This window comes from Artemia sp. Qi Xiang Cuo, chromosome 11, assembly GCF_049724085.1.
Source record: "Artemia sp. Qi Xiang Cuo chromosome 11, ASM4972408v1, whole genome shotgun sequence".
Lineage (NCBI taxonomy): Eukaryota > Metazoa > Arthropoda > Branchiopoda > Anostraca > Artemiidae > Artemia > Artemia sp. Qi Xiang Cuo.
In genome coordinates, this window is record NC_142804.1 from 39,503,295 (window position 1) to 39,526,595 (window position 23,301).

The 23,301-nt window shown below is 35.1% G+C and overlaps 2 protein-coding genes across 2 annotated transcripts in view; one reads left to right on the forward strand and one right to left on the reverse strand.

Moving 5' to 3' along the window:
* LOC148946965 (vesicle transport protein SEC20-like) overlaps positions 1–12,468 on the forward strand; it is a 35,167-nt gene extending 22,699 nt beyond the window's left edge. The window contains exons 3-5 of the mRNA XM_089096771.1: positions 207–311; positions 6,066–6,187; positions 9,984–12,468. Of these exons, the coding sequence (XP_088952897.1) occupies positions 207–311; positions 6,066–6,187; positions 9,984–10,171 (415 nt within the window). The 3' untranslated portion in view covers positions 10,172–12,468. The remainder of the gene's footprint in view (positions 1–206; positions 312–6,065; positions 6,188–9,983) is intronic.
* A 1,038-nt stretch (positions 12,469–13,506) lies between these two features.
* l(2)k09022 (HEAT repeat containing 1 homolog l(2)k09022) overlaps positions 13,507–23,301 on the reverse strand; it is a 175,236-nt gene continuing 165,441 nt past the window's right edge. The window contains exons 27-29 of the mRNA XM_089096772.1: positions 18,214–18,466; positions 17,110–17,268; positions 13,507–13,784 (exon numbers count right to left, since the gene is read on the reverse strand). Coding sequence (XP_088952898.1) covers positions 13,584–13,784; positions 17,110–17,268; positions 18,214–18,466 — 613 coding nt within the window. The 3' untranslated portion in view covers positions 13,507–13,583. The remainder of the gene's footprint in view (positions 13,785–17,109; positions 17,269–18,213; positions 18,467–23,301) is intronic.

Below are 23,301 nucleotides of genomic sequence, written 5' to 3' on the forward strand. Positions count from 1 at the left end.
ACAACTGGAACTTAACTTATGAAGACCTCACTAACCCTTCCTGTTACCAAAAACTGTATGGTACACATCCTCAATTAGCCCCAGCCTTGATTGGATTTTAAAAAAGGTAAATATTTAAGGCCACAAATTTGTTCTTGTTCTTGTTTTGATTTGTTCTTTTCAAGTAAAAAAAAAACATTATTTCTTTTAAAGTATGTTTTTTGCAGTTCTCAAAATGCGTACAGAAAAGCTTGTAGAATGGCTTCGGATCAAATGGATGTGAATGACAGAGTCTTCCTTCTGAAGCCTGTTTCAACGTCGACTAGTGCAAGGTTAGTCATGTACTTTTGATACTCAAATGGTAGCTAAATTCGTATTAGAGCTGAAAACTGAATTATAGTTTGAACAGTCACATGCATGAGTCATTCCAAGGTAGTCATTCCATATGCCCACTTGTACTTGATTAATCAAAAAAACTTTTTCCACAAAATAAGTTTTTCAAAGAAAAGTAAAGAACTCCATTAAACCAAAAATGAACAAAAAAATCAAGTAATCTACCAAGCATGAAACTACCGCAAATCAGCATCAATAAATAAATGAAACCCAAAACGGACAGAAATTACAATAAATAACCAAGTCAAACTCAGAACGAGCAGAAATTAACATGAGTCAAATCACCTATGCCTTCCCAAGGCCACAACATAATTTGCACTTTACTGAAAAAAATATAAATGTTTTTGCTTTTATAACTTTAATAAATCAAATAATATTAACATTTTGATTACTACATATCAGTATATGTATATTAATAATAATAATAATAATTTATTTTTGACCCACTATACAGAAAATGAAGTGGAGTAACACAATAAAAGAGAAAAAAAAATTAAATAAACAAACAAAAACAAAAACAAAAAAAAAAAACAAAGATACATTTAACAAAAACACAATAAAAAAATATTACACTCAATGCGCTGTGGCTACCCGGATAAGTGGGTGGTTAACACCCAAAGTAGCATAAATGTTCTCTTGAAGACGGCTACTTTGTCTGGCAAAACAATTTACAATAGCCGGAGCTCCAAAAATTCGCATCATCTTTCTATTGCTGTATCTGCGATGTAGATACAATAAAAACTTGCAATATCTAAAATATATAATTCTAATATTGCTAATATCCTCTGGGTGAAACAGGATGTGATTGCCAGCTGGGAACAAAACTGCATGGTCATAGAATTTCGAGGAGAAGTGAGGCGATGCTTTTCTGTTATATCTTCCCCTGTTGGGGACAATTTTGGCATACCCCAGTTTCAGCTTATCTTTAATATCACTCAATGTCCGGAAAAGAAATAAAGTAAGCGATTTGCAAATATTGATCCCAAGCCATCGGAAAGATTCAACACTTTTTACAGAAAATGCGCCCCAATCAAGCGGCATTGCTGAAGATTTTGAATTAAACACTAAATATTCGCATTTATCAGTGTTGAGGCTTAATCCGATTTCCCCATACAGCCGCGATACAAGTAGCACAGACTTCATTAGTGCAAACTTTGACCTGCTAACAAGCAGAAAATCATCCGCATATGCAATATAGGAGACGTTTGACAACCCTGAAGAGTAAGAAAGCGGTATCATATTAAGAACACTCAATAAACAAGCTTTAAAAATATGAGGTGAAAGCACACTACCCTGACGGACCCCAGATCTAACTGGGATTTTGCCAAAGGTCCGGGAACCCTGCCTCAACTGAATAAATGAATTTTGGTACCAAAACCGAAGTACACAAATAATTGAACTATTCACACCCAAACGTGCCAGAGAAAACCATGCCTGAGAGTGACAAACAGTATCGAAAGCTTTAGATAGGTCTAACGCACAAAAGTGAACCTCCGTTTTTAAACGATGTGCTTCTTGTAACACCTTTGCAAGTATACGGTGGGCATGCTGGCATCCTATACGCGACTTAAAACCGAACTGATTTGCGTCATAATCCACCTTATCTTGAATAAATGGGAGCAGTACATATTCAAATAGTTGGCTTAAATTACACGCTACAGTGATAGGGCGGTAGGATCCACAATTAAGCGGATCCTTCCCTCGCTTCAGAACAGAGGTAACAGTACCACACAGGAAAGAATCAGACACTAGTGAGCCACTAACACACATCTGAAAAAGTAGTTGCAGATGACTAATCAACTCGGGAGAATCGATTCTTAAATGTTCAACACAAATTCCATCCAAATCAACAGACTTCGATTTTAGTTTTTTAATGCTTTTCACAACAGACTCAGCATTAATAGGGATAATATCTTTGTGGCGTAGTCTACGCGGAATAACTGAATCAAGCAATCTACAAAGCCTGGAATGGACTGAATAATTTACTGTACTGAAAATTGTCGAGTAATGACTAACCCATCAATCACCAGGAATTGAACTGGACGAAACAGTCGGGTTTAGCTTACTAGAAGTCACCACTTCACTCCATTGCCGAGGACTTTTTGGAAATTCCTTACCCATATATCAGACGCTTCGCAAGTAAGATTTGAATTCAGATTTGTTTTTTTTTTTAATATTAAATACATGACCCGAGGTGGGGCGGCCACACGCATTCCGTATCCGAAGCCACATTTTTGCCCGATTTTTCACAATTTTTAACTGAGGGTCCTCTTTCCATAAAGAACTTTTAGTTTTCGAACGAATACGCGAAACAGGGACAGCAATGGCCTCGGCTTGTTTAAGGCAGGCAACAATCTGAGATTAGTAAGAAATAAGTTGTGATCAAGCATTAGGTGAGAGGACACTGGTACAAAGTAAATGGTAAGGAACTGACACAGATAAGAGCAGAGTTGCCAAAGTACAGATATATAATATCCAGTTAGTTTTATTCCATTCACGCTTATCCTACCATTTCGTGCCCCGAACAGAAGATTCACACTGATTCAGGCCAGAAGAATGCGAAACAGAGACGGTAAAAGAGAGGAGGAGCTGATCATAATCTCTTTCTTCGTCATGAACCTCGTCACTCGAGCATATCACACCAGTCGAGCAAACACAGGGGCCTATATCAGACACACATCCACTATTATTAATATACGAAAAATCTGCACTCTTGGCTACTATCTGATATCCATCTGGCAAAGACTGAAGCACAAGATCAGACCGAGTTGACTCTCTATTTATGTTACAATTTAGGTCTCCCACTATGATCCACTTAAAGCTATGGCATATTAAACTGACAATGCACATTCATTTGTATTTTTTTCGGTTAAGTGCAAATTATGTTCTGGCCTTGGGAAGGCATAGGAGTTTTGAGCCCTACTCATGTTAATTTCTGCTCGTTTTGAGTTTGAATCGGTTATTTATTGTAATTTCTGTTCGTTTTGGATTCATTTATTTATCGATGCTGATTTGTGGCAGTTTCATGCTTGGTAGATTATTTGATTTTATTTTTGCTCATTTTTTGTTTAATGGAGTTCTTTACTTTTCTTTGAAAAACTTATTTTCTGGAAAGTTTTTTTTAATTAATTTCTGTTCATTTTATATTGACATAGTCTTTTCAGGGAAAAAGAAAATAATGATTTAAATCTTTTCGTTTTTTAAGATTTTATAGTTTGGCCTGCTATTTGTATGCTGGATAAAATTTTTCAGTATTTTTTAACAAAACACACCCTTCTAAAAATCTGGACACCAATATTGGTGTTTAATTTAGTTTCAAGCCTCCTCTAGTTGACCTGAAATGGAAAACTTGATATCATTCGCAAAAAAAATCAGTTTACTTTCTTTAATATTTTAGATACACTTACGCTATTTTGATTTGGTTAAATTTTAAGAGCAAAAGTAGCACCGAAATTTTGAACATAATACCCTCAGTCGTTCTTGGGATACTGCTGAGATGCCTTATTGGGAATTAGAATTAACACAGTGCATTTTTATTTAATCTCGAGGCAACATTTAGTTTTTAAACATATTGGGCAATTGGGAGGGTGGGGGTGGGAGGGGGATTAGTTACCCTCCAATCACTTTCGACTATTAAAAAGGGCACTAGCCCTTTCAATTTCCAATTGAATGAGCCCTTTTTAAGTTTCTATGACAACACTTTCTATAAACACCTTATATGCCCCCAGGGCATAAATCACAGCCCTTGCCTGAGGGTTGTGAGGGGGTTGTCATCCTCAAAGACCTAAGTTCCAGAACTTTTAACTACTTTAAACAAAAGGGCTATCTCAAAATTTTGATTGGATGTGTCTGGGGAAAAGGTGGGTGTGAGAGGGGCGTTAGTTGCTCTCCAATCACTTTCGACTATTAAAAAATACACTAGCACTTTCAATTTCCAATCGAATGAGCCCTTTTGAAGTTTCTATGACAACGCTTTCCATAAAAACCTTATATGCTCCCAGGGCATAACTTACAACCCTTGCCCTGAGGGCTCTGAGGAGGGCGTCATCCTCAAAGACCTAATTTCCAGAACTTTCAACTACGTTGAACAAACTTGCAATCTCAAAATTTTGATTGGATGTGTTTGGGAAATAGTGAGCTTGTAAGGGGTGTTAGTTGCCTTCCAATCACTTTCGACTATTAAAAATGGCATTAGCCGTTTCTATTTGTAATCGAATGAGTCCTTTTTCAAGTTTCTACGACAACTCCTTCGATACAAAGGGCCCTGGTCTAAAGGGAAAAAAAAAAAAAAAAATACATTATGCCAACATCGTTCTTTACTTACGCAGCGCGATTGCGCTGCCTATGATTATGATAGTGAATGTGGTTGGATTTTAATCAGATTGTTCTTATTGAGAGGTTTTTAATGAGTTTGACTTTGGTCTTTTCCTTGGAAGAATGATTTCCTACTTTCTGTAAAGCTGTTGCTACTATGTAAAATATCAATATTCTTCCTCTAACCTTCTGCTAGTCTTTTGTGACTTACTGCAAGGAACATTACTCGAGTCCCTACTGGTACTTGATGTGATTGAAAAAACTGGTACTAGTTTACCAGTTTACACATAATTAGAGTTCTACAAGTAAACTTTAAAAAGCAATGCATTTGATATTCAGGATGACATTTTCCTGGGAGCTTCTTTTGTCAAAATGAAAGTTAATGAGAATGATTTTCTGAATAGGTGTCTGTCTTTTTAACTCCTGTTTCCCCCATTGTCTGCTTCTTGTTCTAATTTCTTGGTATTATCCTATAATTTAGTCCTAAATGTGATACTGCTGTTATTCACAATGTAATATAAAGTAGAATATCCTTCAATCTGCTTATGATTTACTCAAAATATGAGTAAATCATATTCTGTTCATTTACATATCTTTTCTTTGGCTTTCAGTGGAATATGTGATCCTGTTTGACATTATAACTCGATCTGACAGGAAAAAGCACAAAATTCAAACAATCCAAAGGAGAGCTCTGGAAATTATTTTTAAAGAAGACATTCCTTAAGCTTATCTTTTGGAGAAGCAGGCTTGATCACTCACATCAAATACTTAAGGCCTTTTGAATGGGCTTTGGCAGAAAGGCTACTATTAATCCCCATACCTAGAAAGCATTCCCTTGCCCTCCACAAGGCATAAGAACTTTACCTCCAATTAGAAATGGCCAAAATGTCCCCATTCTCACTCTACCAAATAGCCTTTTATTTTGTTTGAAACTTTTTTTCGTTTCAAGTGTTAGTGTTTAATAAAAAGTTTTTCACATTTCGTTTAATATCTTTTAAGCTCATTTTCTGTTTTATTTCTCCCTGTTTCTACTCAATTTCTGCATTCTATTCTTCCAATTTATGTTTTGTTTGATTATACAATTGTTTTTAATTAGGTGATTACGCAACATTTTTTTAACTGCACAGGACCTTACGAAATGTAAAAAAAAATGTTCATGAAAAATAAATGTTCTTTTTTTTCTTTACCGTCGCAGGAGAAAACATTTGAAGGCATTGTCATTGAAAGTAAAGTGTTCAATTTTAGTTTTACGATTTTTGGAGTATGGGTCGTGAAACTTACTATTGTAACTTCTCCCTTTATACACTGGCCCCCCTGTTTATTGCTATTAGATCCCTATATCGTTTCTTATTATAATCTGCTTCACCCTGATGTAATAGGCGAAATAAGGACCATGATGACATGTTAGCAGAATCATCGCGAGCCTTTGAGCAGTTGGAGACTTTTCAGCATAGAATGTCAGAGATAGTTCGCCAAAGTAGATACACAAATGAAAGACTAGGTAAGACTCTTGTGTCAAAAAATCTTTGTTATCTGAATTTCTTCCTTTTCTTTCCTTTTGCATGTGTTTGTTCGCGTCATTAGAAACTAGACTTCTAGGGTGAGACTAGAAAGACCATCGATTCGGTGGTTGAAGCGAAGAAAGGTTAAAACTGATTGAGCAGGTCAATCCCAGGGACGTTCATTTGGCAATCGGGGGTAGGCATTGCCTCCCCCAAAGGTTTTTTGCCCCCCCCTTTCCTCTATTGTGAAAAACACCTTTTATGTATTTTCATTGAAGGTGCGTTTTTTGTATTTTCTTTAAAAACTTTGAAAAAACTGCAATAATGACCCTCCCCCTAGATTTAAAAATAAATTTTTCCCCTACCTTAAATTTCGTGAAATGGTGCCTCTGGTCAACTTACTTCTGTGCATTTTGTAAATGTAATTTATTTACTTTTGGGCACTTATTTGCGACGAATAATGGAACTTCTAATAAATACTTTTTAGTGAAGCGCTTTACTAAGTTTAACTTTTCGCAGAATTTTAAACTGAGCGTACAGACAGGGTCCTGTGTTAAATGACAACTCAAATTTAATATTTATTAGTATAAAGACGAAAATTTTAGAGCTAGGGAATGTTGGTCAAGGTGGTATGAAGGTAAAGGATGAAATCGTTGAAGAAATAGATTTGTTCCTTTACCTTGGTAGACCTAGCTTATAGAGTAAGAGGAGATATGAAGTTTTTCAGTAAATTTAGAAAGATATGGGAGAGAAAACGGATCTGAACAAATTAGCGTAGCCAAAAATGGGGGGAAACGTGGGCACCAAAAATTAAAAGGGCGACATGCTAGATCTTTGAAGGTAATTTTAGGAATCAAGCTTGACATTGACGTTTCAAAGGCTACTCTAAATCTACGAACAAGTTTAACTCCACTCGATATATGGATCATGAAAAATCGGTTTGCTTGGCTTTGACTGGTCCCTTAAAAAATAAAAGCTTTATGGCTAGGTTTAATTAAGTAGCTATCAATGTGGTAAGATAAAGCCAGAATGTACTGGATCAGATTGTGGGACAGTACTTTCAAATATTTACTGTGATCTCCGGGGACTTCTTAAGAAGTGACCAAGCCGAATCTTGTAATAGGTTGGAATGTTCACCAGTATATGGGGCTCTGGCAGCTTGATGCTGTGACAAATTCGTAGTTCCTTAGACTTCAAATTGTAAAAACAAGAGTCGTATATCATAACCGGCTGGACTACTCAAAGGAATAGGGGCTTCCTTTTTCCTGAAAAATCTTACATATTTCGAAACTGCTTACGCTAGTGGTATATCACGAAGTAGCTGATCGAAGTATACAAAAGAAACAAATTCTAGAAAATACTTCGCTAATTTTTTTTCCCATAAATTTTTCTCAGATCTCCATCCACGATAATGCATTTAAATAGTATTCTTTAAAGATGATTTTAATGAATTATCCATTGAAGGAAAATATCCTGTTAAGAAGAAAATTAATCAATATACATTGTTGGGCAAATTAAAAGGCTACAAGAAATGCTTGGTTCCCTAAAGCTGATAACATTGACCTCTATGCTTATGATCAAAATGTGCTTGTAAACTCATCTCACTTTTCACAATAATTTTCAAAAGTCAATAAAAGTGCTTTCATTGCCAACAGCTTTCGTACAAGCTTTTTGTTGGGAAATTTAGACATTTTAATTGTAAAGATGGAAAATTTAGAAAAATCTTGATAATTCAAGTTTGCCTCCTAAATTCGAAAATGTAATCATTTTTTGTTGTTGTAAATAGTCTATGTGAATATCTGGTTTAATATGCAGCTTTTCTATGGTTAGGCTCGTGAAATCATAGTCAAGACAATAGTGTTAAATTAGCAGAGTGACCTGTTTTGCGTGCCTTTTTTCCTGGCCTTATATAAAATGGAAGATCTTCGTAAATCAGGATAAATGAGACTTATATTGATTGCTTAAATTGTAAGCTTTGTTTAGCCACTTCATTTTTCTAATACAATTGAAAGGAATGAATTTTAAAAGAAACAAGAAGTGCCGAAAGGAAGTTCCATTTTCAAGTGTTCAAACTAACTTAAATGTAGCAAATATTTTTTTTTTCACGCTCGTAAAAATTTGTGCTGTATTAAAATAGCAAAACTGCCATGATCGCTTAAAAATAATTTTACATCAATATTTTTGTTCCGTGAAGTTTGACTAATTTGAAAAGTATTTGTTTACAAAGAGCTTAACTATTAAAATTATATTTTTTTTTTCAGTAAACCACGAATGACACCTTAGTCTTTTTTTTGGGGGGGGGGGGGGTTTGCGGGGATGGCGGGATCAAATTAATTGTAGTTTCTGCTCGATTTGGGTTTAAATTCATTGTTCAGTGCAATTTTGTTCGTCTTAGGTATCATTTCTTAGTTCATAGTAAATACTGTTCGATTCAACTTTAATGTATTATAAAAGTTCTAATCTAGTTCTAATTTTCAGATTCGGTCTTTACTGTTCGTATTTTTAATTTAAAGACAGAAGTCTTTTTAAAAATTTCATGCCTGTTTTTATTTAATTGATATGATATTTGTATGTATTCTAGTGGTGATGCTTCTTAATTTTTAATTTTCAGGTTATAAATTTATAAGTCTTACGCTACCCTCATTGGGAGTAATATCTGTTAATATAATCTGTAAAAATTATTTTTTCTTGACGGTCGTTGGTCCAATAATAACTAGTAAGTTTTAAATAAGTCATCAAGCCCTGTTCACAAAACAGTATTGTATATCGTCCACTGGGCGCACAAAAGTAGGTTTTTCCGTCTGAAGCACCTTTACTTGTATGGACTACGTGGCTTTTCAGGAACGAATGCGCAACCGCGCGGCATTACTTCCTCCTCAACTGGGAAGCTCGCTATTTAGTTTTTGATAATTTTAAATTGATTGGCTTCCTCATAATTTTTAATCGATAGCAACTTGCTCCTCCATGGGGCAAAAAGAAACAGAAAACACCACTTTTCCGTAGCACAATCTTTTTGGTCACTTTAAAAGTGTACTAGTAATTTGAATTTCTGTTCAGATGAGTCCTCTCCCGGTCTTCTTGGACCATCGGTTCGATATGATCACCCTTAGGAAATACAATGCAGAATATGATTCAATAGGGAACTCTCGGATGGGAATTCTTTGAGGGAGAGATATTTCCGAGCTGCAGCGTTTTTAACGGTAAGCTACAAAGTGATTTAAACCTTTAAAAAAAAAAAAAAAAATTCAAGTTAAAAAAAGGATAAAATTAAAAAAAATTTTGAATCAATTAAAACTGCTTTTCAAAAATAAAAGTAGCTTCTATTTTTGGGAGCATTCGTGTGTAATTATTCCAAGTACGTTCAAACTAACCTAGCCTACAAAAATGTTTTATTATTACGAAAGGCTGTATTCTATATTTCCTAGTCTTTTTAAGGGCCAGGTGTATGGATAGGAATACGCAGTGCATACATTTGAGGGGGAGGCACCCTCACGAACAATAATATTAATTATTTACACTGGAACTTTTAATTATGAAAGTTTGTTTAGCAATTCTGTTTCTAGTTAGTAAGGGTCAGTCACGAGTTTATTGTAGCTTAGATTGTAGACGCAAATCAAGTGATTGAATCGGGGCAATCTACATGTTGCAGAGCCATCGAAAAAAACAAAACAACTTTCTTTCAATTAAGTTTCGAAATGGTACTCCATTAAATGGCTTAATTGCTACTGCTTACGTAAGGCGTCAGCTTTTTTGCTATGCCTTGTCGAACGATATTAATTATTTCATCTGTTTCAGCTGAGTCTTCAGAAGTGATAGTCCAAACCCGTGATGATTATCGATCGTTGCGACATTATGTAGACGTTACCAGGAAACTGCTAACTAAATACGATCGACGTGAGCTCACGGATACATTTGCTTTTTTCTTAGCATTCACATTCTTTTTGGCATGCTGTTTTTACGTTATTATGAAAAGATGTTTTTGATGCTGGGTTCTTTCTTTTTTATTAGAATAGATTTTTTTTGCTTCAAATTTAAGTTCGCTAAACACAACAGTGAAATTATCCATTCATAGACCAAACCAATGAAAACCCCACTTTTTCTTCTGTTTTTGTAATTTTATATTACTAAATTGTAATTTTATGTTTTAGTAGAAAATGTTTCCCATTAATTTTTGTGCGATACCAAAACCGAAATTAACAATATTTTTCACTTTTCCGCGTTGTTTGTTTTACGTAGATTATCCATTTTGTAAGTGAACACCTCAAACAGAATTTCCATTATTTCAAGCTGGTTTATATCACGCACAAGTAGCTCGACTGTACTGTTTCATTCTATGCTTCCAATAAATTATTTTGAACGACATTTCAAAACTAGTTTATGTATCTTTTGAGTACTGTAACACGAGAAAATGTTACTTATTTAAAGTAATGAACTATTTTAAAGGTTCCTCCACAATAGTCTCTGCTTCTTGGATGATTTGCTGCGCTAAAACTTTTGCTGTGTTGTCAGTATCTTAAAAAGTTCGGCTAGGAATGGAATAGCCTATGGTAATAACGGTAGAAAATCATCTAATCTTAGTAACAAAAGAGGAATAGGCCATCAAAACTCCAATTTTTAGCTAAAATGGGATATTCTGATGATGGCGGGAGAGTCATATTAGAATGAAACTTATCTTTATTTTCACAAGTTAAATTCAAAGTTTCTTTAAGTAATGAGAAGAAAGTAAGCAAATTAACTTATTTTAAGATACCGTCTATGGCCAGTCTCAATCATTGTCATAAGAAACGCAAGAGTAAAGAGCGGTATGGCTTCAATGTATATATATGTATATATTTTACCCGGCCACTTTATATTGAAGGAATTGTCGTAGAAACTTCGGAGGGGCTCATCGATTGGAAATTGAAAGTTCTAGTTCCCTTTTTCAGAGTCAAGTGATTGGAGGGCAACCATTCCTCGTCTCGCCCTTTTTAGCCGCCCTCACCCCAAAGACTCCAGATCAAAGTTTTGAGAAAATCATTTTGTTCATAATAGTCGGAATGTCCAAAAACTATGCACCTGGGTATGGCATGACCCCCCCCCCCTCAGAGTCCCTGAGGCACGGGCTATAAGTTATGCAAGTTACCATAGTTTACATATAAGTTTTGTCATTGGGAAAGGGGGACATGTTTGATCCTGTCTTCAAAAAGACCAAGGATAGTGGTGAAACTTTCAGGGAATGTTGAGGGGATGCTAAACTACATCAAAACATACTGTGTGTATGCAGGTTGTCAAAAGGACATATCAGCAATATATATATATATATATATATATATATATATATATATATATATATATGTATATATATATATATATATATATATGCATAAATAATGCTTTCTCTACTTCCCTTTGATTCCTGTCATTTTCATGTGATCGATCACTCAAATACTTCTTATACCAGTCCCTCCTCTTCTCTACTGGACTTCAAGCATTTTCATTAATGTTCCTAGTTGCCTTTCTAACTATCTTCCCTAAGACACTATATGGTTCTTCACAAACTATTTTCCTAAAATTACTCTATACGCCATCTACTTTCTTGAATAGAGGACTCTGGTTCAATGTTCAAATGTCCCTGGAATGTTATCTCAAATCGTCATTCTTGAGTCTACCAGCGTCATAACTTCCTATAAGGTAGTTACTAAATCTTAACGAGTAAAAATTAAATCGAATATTCAAGTCAAACATAAACGAACAAAAATAACTGCAAACAGGAGCTGTGCTACTGCCCTCTTCCCCCTCTCCTAACCATAAGTCTAAAGCCTATTGCGTCATTTGCGCTTTACTGAAACGAATTACATTACAAATATTTTATCTCATATTTACAGCATTGAAAAATAAAAATTTCAGTGAAATAAAATCTTCATTTAATGAGCTTCCAAATCTGATCGTAAGACAGTCTACTGAATAGAATTTCAATTTCAAAACCCGTCGAGAATCCAAAATTCTCTTAGTTCTTTCTCTTTTTCGCCCCCTCTTTTATTTACTAAATTGTTTTTTATTCAATGTTTATGAGTTAGTGTTTGACTAGTGTTGGTATACCCCCCTCCTTTTAAGGTTATAGAGCCTTTTTGGGGATCAGTGAATTATATTTGCTTGAAGATATTTGTATTTATTTTTGTTGAAAATATATTTTATCTTATTCTAAGATCCGACAGAACCGAAATAGAACATTTTTTTTAAATTATTTTCCGATTGCCATTTAGTAGGCTAGAGAAACCTGCCTTGCGGAGTGAAAGGTGGTATTGGAAAACTTGTAAACTTCAGAGACGAATTTACAAGTTTTAGAGAAAAATTCTCCTTTGTCGTTATCCAACTAAAGATCGCTGATAATGATGAAAAAACAAACCCAAAAAATATACGGATCTTGTAGTGTTGCTCAGCTTGCCAATCAGTGTATTATCTTTCCCCTTGTCTCTCAAAAGTCATAAATTCTAAACGCAAGACAGACTTTTAAATAATCTTTCAATTTCAAGTCCCGTCGAGAAACTAAAATTCCATATTAGCTCGTAATAATAATTTGTCAACAAAATATTCCATCATATAAGCTCCGACAATCACGATTTTGAATTTTTTGCTTTCGGTTTGCTGTTCTGCAAGCTAGAAAAAGATTCTTTAACGGGAGAGGGGCTATTGGACAATTTGTAAATTTCATTGGAGAACTTTCAAGTTTCAGAGGAAAAATCCATATCTTGTCGTTATCTAACTACAGAGCGTTGATCAAGATGAAAAAAAAGAAGAAAAAAATCAGCAGTTTTACTCAGCTGGGCAACTAGTGTATTAACTTTTTCCTTCGTCTATAATTCCAACCGTAAGGCAGCCTTTGAAAACCCATTGGCTAACACCAAAAAAATCTCGTACAATTAGGTTTTACCTTGTCCCATCTCGATGCTTTAAATAAGAATGAATTTCATTGGCTGGCTTGGGCTCGCCTTAAATTTTGTTTTTGACCAATAAACTACGCCGGGGAAAAAATTAAGAAACTTGATGTGAACAGCTGCCTAAAGGAATAAGTCGGCAACTGAAAACGTGAAATTTACCTTAATAAGATAGATATGAAATTGTTTATATTATTTTAGATATAGATACAATACAATTGTCTATAAGTCCCCGCAGGAGAGTAAAATTAGAAGCTCAACGTCATTAGAACTGAGACAGTTGGTTTTTACCTAGCGCTTCTGGCATTGACAAGGAGCGTTGTTCTATTATTTAACTTGGCTTATATCACGCGCAAATGGTTTGACTGTACGGTTGCATTCATTGCTTGGAGTAAAACATTGAATAACAATCAAAAGCTTGTTTATGTATCTTTTGAGCAGTGAAATAAAGGGTACTTAGTCACAAATGTTATGTATTAAATTAAAAATAATCTTTCAAAGGTTCCTCCACAATAATCTCTGTTTCTTGAATGATTTGCTGCGCTAAAACTTCCACAGCGTTGTCAGTATCTTCAAGAAGTTCGGCTAAGAATGGAATAGCCTCTGGCAATAACGGTAGATAATCATCCTTGCCAAGCTTAGTAACAAAAGAGGAATAGGCCTTCAATGCTCCCATTTTTACCTAAAATGAGATATTGTGATAAAGGTTGCAGAACCATATAAGAATGAAACTTGCCTTTATCTATTACAAATTAAATTCGAAGTTTCTTTAAGTAATAAGAAGGATATCATAAAATTAACTGATTTGTGGATACCGTGCACCTGAACCCTTGTTCAGCTCAACCTCCGTGCCCCTCGACCCTCATTCAGCTTAATCCCCGTGCAATTCCTCCCTCATTTAGCTCAACCAACATTCAACTAGATTCCTATTCAAATCAACTTCATTCAACTCAATTCTCCTTAAGTCAGCAATATAATTAGAAAAATGTGTTTTAGCTCACTTTGTCAGAAAGTGATAAAAGTTGACTCGAAAGAATTGGTCTTTATTGATCGAGTAATTCTTATAATTTATTCGTCTGTCTTACATATTTAAAATTAGTAAAAATTATCATGTCCAGGACCCGAACACACTTGGATTTGATGATTTCAGCAATAGCTGCAACTGTACAGAGCAAACAACAGCCCACAGTAACCAAAAGATTAAAAACACATTAGAAGAAAACTATCGCAAGAAAAATTTGCCGTTAATGTTGATTCAGGAATGATAGCTATTATTTGGTTCATATTAATAATAAAAGTTTACTGCGGAAACAAATCCATGGGAATTTTGAAAAATAGCTGGAAACGCCCACAAGTCTCCTTATTTTGTTTTTTATTTGTCCAGCACTAACAGGGCACTGGAACATCGTATAGAGCTGTTTAAGAGGTTATTTGAAATCCAATGCTCACATTTACCTGGTTTCTTTAATTTCGCTATGACCATGCCATCACAAAATGCCGAGCGGGACGCAATAAAGGGCTGGGACGAAATTACAGCGTGGTGATTATTATATTTGGAAAGAGCATTGGATGGTAAATCAGATGGAATATTTATCTTTCAGCTAGCAGATTAATTGAAACTTGGACAAGTTTACCGTCAAAACCTATACGAGAAAAACCTTAAAAAGCTTAAGTTTCACTCAAAACTTATGTAAAATTATTAGAACATCTGATCTAACCTTCAGCATAGGGCATTGCAATTTAAGCCAAAACTGCAAGCGAAGCGAAAAGTAAATTTTAAGCTTCGAATCAGCGTTAGTTCAAACTTATTCATAGGGCAGTTTGAATGAATGTTGAGCAAAACTTGGGTTGAATTAAATGGGGGTGGAGATATGAGTCGAATATGGGTTGAGTTGAACGAGGGTTCAGTCAAATGGGTTGAATTACACGCATACCGTCCTGAGGATACATCTCACAGTTTTCCTACTATGTGTAACTGTACTCCATAAAGCCTTTTTGTTGGTCAGTGTCCTCTAGGCATGTTTGTAAAGGCGTATTTACTGTAGAAAAGGCAGGAAATACTTGGAATTGTTAGGATGAAAACGTTCCGATGTCTCTTGATTCCAGACCATCCCACACAAGTTTATTTAACGCAGCTGAAAGCTTATTTTCAGCTCATACGTTATACTTTATTACAAATTTTTGAGATACTTCAATCATAAAAAAATTGTCACTAAGACCTTATTTTCACTCAAGTAAAAATAAAAAACAGCATAAGGGACACCATTCGGTTTAGACCATGACAATATGCAATAAAAAGAATCAACAGAAAAAAGATTCAAACTATCTGTAATTTATTTTTATTATTACATTTGAAAACGTTCAATATTATTGCATTAACAAGGATGAAATGACTATAGTCTTCGAAAACATTACGCGTTTCATAATTACTATAAATAAAGTCAATTTCTAATCGCGCTAGGTGTTGGGCTCGGTTTCACGTATAATGTACTTTACCATATAATCGATAAACGTTACCGTCAATAATAATAAAAATATTAACATTTTGGAGGGCAAACTTTTCCATGTAAATTTAAAGTTGCAAATTTCGAAATTACTATAAATGAATTAAATTTTTGATCACGCAAGGTATTGGGCTCGATTTCACGTATAATTTAATTCACCATATAATCGATAAACATAACCGTCAATATTAATAAAAATATTAACATTTTGGAGGGCAAACTTTTCTATGTAAACTTGAAGTTGCAAAAAGTTGAAATTTTTTTCACAATTACTATAAATGAATTTCAATTTTTGATCGCGCAACGTATTGGGCTCGGTATCATATATAATTTACTTCACCATATAATCAATAAACATTACCGTCAATTATAATAAAAATACTAACATTTTGGAGGGCAAACTTTTCAATGTAAACTTAAGTTGCAAAAAGTTAAAAAATTTTCACAATTACAATAAATGAATTCAATTTTTGATCGCGCAAGGTATTGGGCTAGGTTTCATCACGATATAATCTATAAATTTACCGTCAATAATAATAAAAAGATTAACATTTTGGAGGGCAAACTTTTCCATGTAACCTTAAAGTTGCAAAAAGTTGAAATTTTTTTCACAATTACTATAAATGAATTTCAATTTTTGATCGCGCAAGGTATTGGGCTCGGTTTCACGTATAATTCACTTCACCATATAATCGATAAACATTACCGTCAATAATAATAAGAATATTAATATTTTGGAGGGCAAAGTTTTGCCCTCCAATGTAATCAATCAATGTAAATTTAGAGTAACTAAGTATTATGCCTTTTGGGTTAACTTTATAATCACCCTGTCAAACGATTGAGAAGCCCAAAAAGCCATAGTGTATAAATAATAATAAAAAAAAAGTTTCTGAACACTGAAATAGTTTTACAGGCTTCTTTTTCCACAACTTTATCGGAAACTATGCTTATCTAAAAGCATGGTTCATATTATAGGAAAAACAAATTTCCAGCTCTTTGTCTACAAAGAAAGTCAACTTTGGCAACAAAGAAAAATCATGATAGATTCCAGCAGTCTTTTAGAAGGTTCACCCGAAAAAAAGAAAACGAGGAAAAGGGTGTTCCGGCCGAACCAATATCATAAATGTGCCCGTGTTCGTCATACTAATAAGAAAAATTATGCATAGATTATTGTATGTTACATAGAAAACGCTTAGTCATATGAGACACAATTGGGCACACAGTTCGCTATGATGACCTGAAAAAGGAAACGCCAAGGAAAGATTACTTTGAAAACAGCTCTGTTTCACAGTACACATATATCTAGAACCGTTACTTTGAGGGGTTGTATCATCAAAGCTATCTGTTGATTGCTTCAAACGATGTATAAAACCTAGGTAAAAGACTCATGGCACATCGGACGGGCGCTATTTTGCCAAAAAATGCCAAGCTTCATCTTCACTTTTCTGTTAAATATTAATTATGAAACAACAGAAGTGCAACAATGGAAATAAAAACTCTTACCCATGAGCGCTCATCTCGCATTTTTAATAAAATTTCATAATGAAGGTCTTTCCACAGGATATCATCAGCCAATGCAATAGAAAATTGTCCGATTAAAGGGGCAACAAGATTCTCAATTCTGCTTGACGCGTTCGCTTCGCCACATAAAGGGTTCTCCAACTAGAGAGCATAATGAAATTAACATCTAGCCATTTCAAATAAAATTACCTTTGTCAAACTGATTAGACAAAGCAAACAATATCAGAAATAATAAATGTTTTATGAATATATTATAGTTGGTTCAAGCATGTATTATATGAAAATTAAACTCAAGTTTTTCGTAAACCAATATATTTATGTAAAGAAATGTCTTTCTTTCAGATTTATTTCTTACAAGGTCTTCTCTCCGTCCTCATGATGCATTTGGTAGTTAAAAAATTTACAACCACTTAGAGCTGCATAATTTGCAGGTTAGGTTTTAAATTATGGAACGTGATTAGAATAAATTCGACATTTGATTGCTCATTTAAGAATTAATCCGAAAAGACTATTTTATAGTCACTGCATGTAGTTCATTGTGTTTATTTGAATTTGAGGATGTGAAAATTAAGTTTCTCTTGTGTTTTAAAGATTAAAAATTCTCCCAGTTTTTCTACCTTTAAAGGAAGGGGCACACATCTTCCATCAGGAGGCGGGGAGGATAACTTTGTAATTTCAACTGCCATCAAATGTCCTATAAATTATAGGATATTTGGATTCTACAATGGAAAAGAAATGCATTTTGTGCGAATGTTTTTTTGAAGCTCCTTGACTTTAGCAACACCTACTTTGTTTTGTAGATGCCAAAAGTAGAACATCGATTAATTTAAAGGGCATCAGTCGGAATTTTGAAGTTAAGGCCCGTCGCTCCCTGAAACAGGACATTCGCATCTTAAATATTGAAGGATTATGGAGAGCTTTTGTTCACGTAAAATTCGTCTTGAAACACACACTTACCAGCTTTAAGTCTCTATAATTCCCTATTGTCAAATTTCAATGCCTTAAAAAGTCTAACTTAAGGCAATAAAACTCGACTAATTCAAGATTTCTTAATTTTATTCTTTTTATAGTAAAAGAAGATAATACCTGATTTACAATAGGCTTCATCAGTAGGTCAGATCTATCCTTGTTGAAAAACTGTTCATTGTCATACAAGGCCAGTTTCATGAGACAGCTCAGTAAGAAGATTAACAACTGATCTGACTTTTCATCATTGTTCTTCTCGAATAATTCAGCTTGTTCACTCAATTCGCTTAACAGATCAGCAACGTGCTTAACAATTTGTCCAGCAAATAGTGAAAACAGTCCTTTGATTTTCTCTGCAATCATATCCGAAACCCTAAGTGAGAAAAGAAATGGTGTAATTAAAAAATATATCAAGGCTCTGGGATGAAGCTTCCAGAGACAGCATTTTTCCCTGTAATCATGTATGAAACCCTAATTGAGAAAAGAAGAGGTGTAATGAAAAAAATATATATATAGGCTCTGTGACGAATCTTCCAAAGGCTTGACTGATTAAGTCTATTATGCAAATAACAGAGAAGACCAAAACGAAACATTGATGTTTATGGTTTGAATGTACAGATGATCTAGTGAACATAATTTCTAGTTTTTTTTGCCTTTACATATGCGTTTGCGTAGAAGGAATACGCCAAAGAAAATTCTATTATAGCATAGTCTTCTTGTAAGTCTATACACTTCCCGGTAATGTTCCCATCTCTTTTCCCCGTTAAGCTAGTAGGAGAGCTGGGGGTTGAACCGGACGTGTGTTGAACCGGACACTCAATTACTCCGACACCTATTGGCCAAAAATCCCACGAAAATTAGTAACAGTGCCATCTAGCCTTCACGTCTCAAGGAAGAACTAGTTTGGTTGATTGAACCTTTCGAAAGCTAAACTACAAAACTGTTTTTAGATAGGTCAATTTTTTTTCTGATGTTTTGAACATTTCTGTGTTAGGCCGTCAGTATAATAACTGTGACAGTCTTTCGCTTGTTTCTCTAAATTTTCCAGAATCGAGAAAAACAGTGCTCTTCTACATTATCTTTAATGCTCTTGGTCGAGATGGCTTTCTCTTTGGGACCGTGGTGGGGTGTTCATCCGAACAATTTCTTTCGGGTTAAACCGGACGGTGCCCACTTCAACCCTACATGCATAAGAGTAGAATATCATTTTATTTCTTTGTTTACGCCCATATTTTTCTAGGATTACCCAAAAAGTACACAAGAAAGGCACTTGGGGACCACGGTCCATAGCAGAAAAATCTGAGAGGCGATCCAAGTACATATCCAAGGGAGGATGTCCGCAAGATCGACTTCGAAATACTTCAAAATTAAGAACAATTCCAACTATTCAGATTATCAGATTATTTCAGATTATCAATTATTCAGATTATTAGATAATTCAGGTTATCTGAAAAGGGCAAAAGATTATATTCTGTAAACGACACACAGAAAACTTGAGAATCGTCTGCATCATCGGCAGATTTTTTATAACAAACAAGAAAGGGACATGCGCGACCACCTCGTCACTGCATCAAAGATGAATTACGGTCTTGCTTCAAATCCGGGTTGCAGCGGTAGCTAGCAACCTAGTAAGAGACGATCACATCCAATGTTAAGAAATATAATAACCCATAACTCCTAAAAATAGAATCAGATAAAAAAAGTACACCATTAGAACCGCCTTGTCCGAAACCCCTATATAGGAGACTTTCTGTCCCTTGGCTTGAACAGCAAGGGAAATATATTGGCTTGAAAATCAAGAAAAGTGGCAGGTACTACAGCATTCTGCCTAAGCGCCATCTTTTTCTTCTTCTTTTTTTCCTTTCCACAGATAGCTTAGCACTGGAACATCGTAGAGAATTGTTGAATGGCTCATTTTATAGAAAATTGTCATACCTAGTGTCATTTGTAATTGAAAAAAAATATTTTAAAAATAGAATCAATTTTTACACTAAAAACTGAATTTTTATGGCCAATTTTCATAAATGCCAGCTATTATAACCACTAGTTACACGCACTTATGCTTACCATTGTACCATCGTAGTTAAGATTACAGTACTTATATTTGACCAAGGAAAAGGTAGTTCATTTGCTTTAATAGTAAAGAGAATCCACTAGGTTGAAATTGCATTAAAAGATGATAATCGGAATAGCAAACCATTGCATACGCTGGACTTAGTTAGCTACTTGATTGTTTGAGGCTCGTCTCTTACTATTTCAAAGGAGAAAAAGCCGTAAGCTTTTTCCTGTTTGTAATCAGGTTTTACATAATCCGGGTTGCAGCGGTAGCTAGCAATCTAGTAAGAGACCATCACGCCCCACAGTAAAAATCGAAAATATCCATAGCTCCTAAAAATAGAGTCAGTTTACGTGTAACCGTGTCAAGTTTCAGTGGCTTCAAAGTTTCCAGCACTAAGTCTTGAAGCCTTTTACAGCATGACATTAAAAAGATGGCCGTTGAATATACTTTCACGAATGAAATTGAAACCTAAACATCTTTGGCAAAAAGAGAAAGTGTTTCAAAAGACTGACTTACTGCTTTTTAGAAAAGACACTCCAATATCTCGCTTTGTGCACCTGAGCCAACTAGCCAAGCTAGGGCAAGTAGCATCAACAAAGTAGTCGTTTCAAAGTTTCATTGATAATCTAATTGATGTCTATGGCATAAATCAATTTCACAGCTGGGTGTAAATGGAACATCAATGAGACTAGAAGCTCTGTGGTTCAAAAACCGCTAAGCTTGGGGAAAATACAGTATTGATTTCCTTCATCAATGCAATTAGCGAACATATCCTGCCAGTTTTTATTTTCCAACGAAAGAAAGTCCAGCATCAGATGGTACGAAGAGCTCCGCCTGGCAAATCACTCCCGTTGGGCTGGGTTAACGGCGAGACTATTTGTTGGCTCTACGACACTTATGGATGAAACTGCCGATCTTCCTATTTTTATTTGATAATAAAGATAGTCACCTTGGTCCGAGATATATTTCTTCCTGCAATGGAAACGGTATTGCTCTTCTTACTTTTCCAAAACATTGTTCCCAACGACTCGTACCCTTAGATATTGATGTTCTTGGCCCTTACAAGAGTTGTATCAAGCCCGTTCAATGAACGGCTTCAGTCGAACCTTGAATGATGGGTGTCTATTTACCAGGTGGCTGAGTTTTGCCGTACGCTCTAGCTAGAAAAGTGTTCCTTGGCCAATATCACTTCCAAAAACGCAGGAATCTGGCCTTTCGACAGAAACGTGTTAAGTGACGTGGATTTTCTCCAGTCTCAAGTGACAGACCGACCTATTCAAGATCAATCAAGTTGAAATAGGGCAAATGCAACAGGCCTAGAACATGGTGAAAGCTTCCAGTTGAGGCCAGGAATGACAGTTCTACTCCTGGGCGACCAACTGACATTATTCCTCCTCCCAGACTATTCCAAACAAACCGGTAAGGTCAATAGACCAGAATAACTCCAGAAATGATCAGGTCTCTTCTAAGTATAGGAAGCGTTGATGCAAAACCAGAAGAACTAGGATACTCAAGGACACCCGGAAAAGGAAAAAATTGATGTAAAAAAACAGAAAAGCAGAAAAAAGTAACCTAAGAAAGCGCCCTGGGTGGATCTTGAGCTGCAATATTCATCTGACAATTCTCAATAGATTTGTGTGAAGAAGATAACCTTGAAGATCAAGCGTTCAGCCCATCTTCCTTGTCAGCATAAAATTACGTACCTGTCAAATCCCAGCCTAGGAAGTCAACCCGTTGCTTCGTTGGCATAGTCGAGGATATTGCAGAAGATGAAGCTACATTCAGCTTCCTCCGCAAGAAAAGCGAAATGTTTGTCTTCCCGAGTTAGAAGATGTTGCAAGTACGGATATTTCCAATATTCTCAAGTATGAAAAAACCTTTATCCTGCAGAGGAATTAACAGAATGCTTCGTTTTGAATTTCATTTTTCACCAGAGAATATATCTTAATCAAACAAGCTGAAGACGTTCAATTTTTATTTAAAACTTCATTAACGATTTTGTACGACTGTATTCGAAGTAAAAACACTATTTTATGGAATAATTTAGTTGTTTTTTTTAGAACACAAATAGTTTTCTGACACTTTTTTCCTACTTATCCGGTTCCGAAACAACCCTACAATGTAGGGTTGGTTCGGACACTGGCCAAAAGTACAAATGCAGATTCTACCTTTATTTACGCAATTTCTACCTCCAGCTTGTCAAGTGATGATGCATAACATGTTGCTGTAATATTTTTCGTGTTTTCAGATAATCGATTAATATAAAATTCACGGCTAAACCTAAAGACCGTCACCATCACTTTCTCAGCTGAACAAACAGTTTTGCTTGTTTTGGAGCTGATCCTCCTCTACATTTAACTATCTTGACTCTATTTTTGGGTGCACAGTACTGTATACAAGTTTCACCCACAAAAATTAATCGACTTCAAAACTCAGATTGATTACGCCTAAACTGCACCAACAGGGTATTGGATGTGTTCATTCGGACATGTTTTCGGTCAAACCTGAGACAACACGGTACACAACGTGCAGACAGATATCTTATGCCTAAATCTTGATTCAAGACGTTCTTTGGTCATATTCATAGTCTCTGCTGTCCATCTCACTTGAATGTCTTTTCGATGGTCATCTATCACTACTTCGTTAATTTTAGTGACGGTATTGTCAATAGTTGCAGTTTCGGACGTCCCGAACGTTCATTGTCAACCAAGTTTGTACAGCCATGTTTGAATCCAGCTGCCAAAAATTTAACGCTGGTGAACAAAGTTGCAGAGACCCTAGGTAGAGCATCAAGTTTATCTTTGATTTGCGCAGGGATACTACCTTTCCAAAACAAATAATTGTTTTCTGATATATGACACTTTTTAATTGTTTCCAATACAATAATTGTTTCCAATATAATAACAAATATATGTAATACCGGTTTTGCACCTGAAACGGTGAAATTTGAAACAGACCAATGTTTTTTTTAATTATGTAAACATTTTTATAATTGCAGTACATTTTTTAAAATATCAATCCCAAAATTCCCATTTGTTTCACTGTTCATCAATAGTGTACAATATTATGTTCCCTGCATTTGGGAACCGTTCGATTTTTAGTTTTTACTTTTGACTAAATATAAGCAGGGACTACAGTTTTATATCATA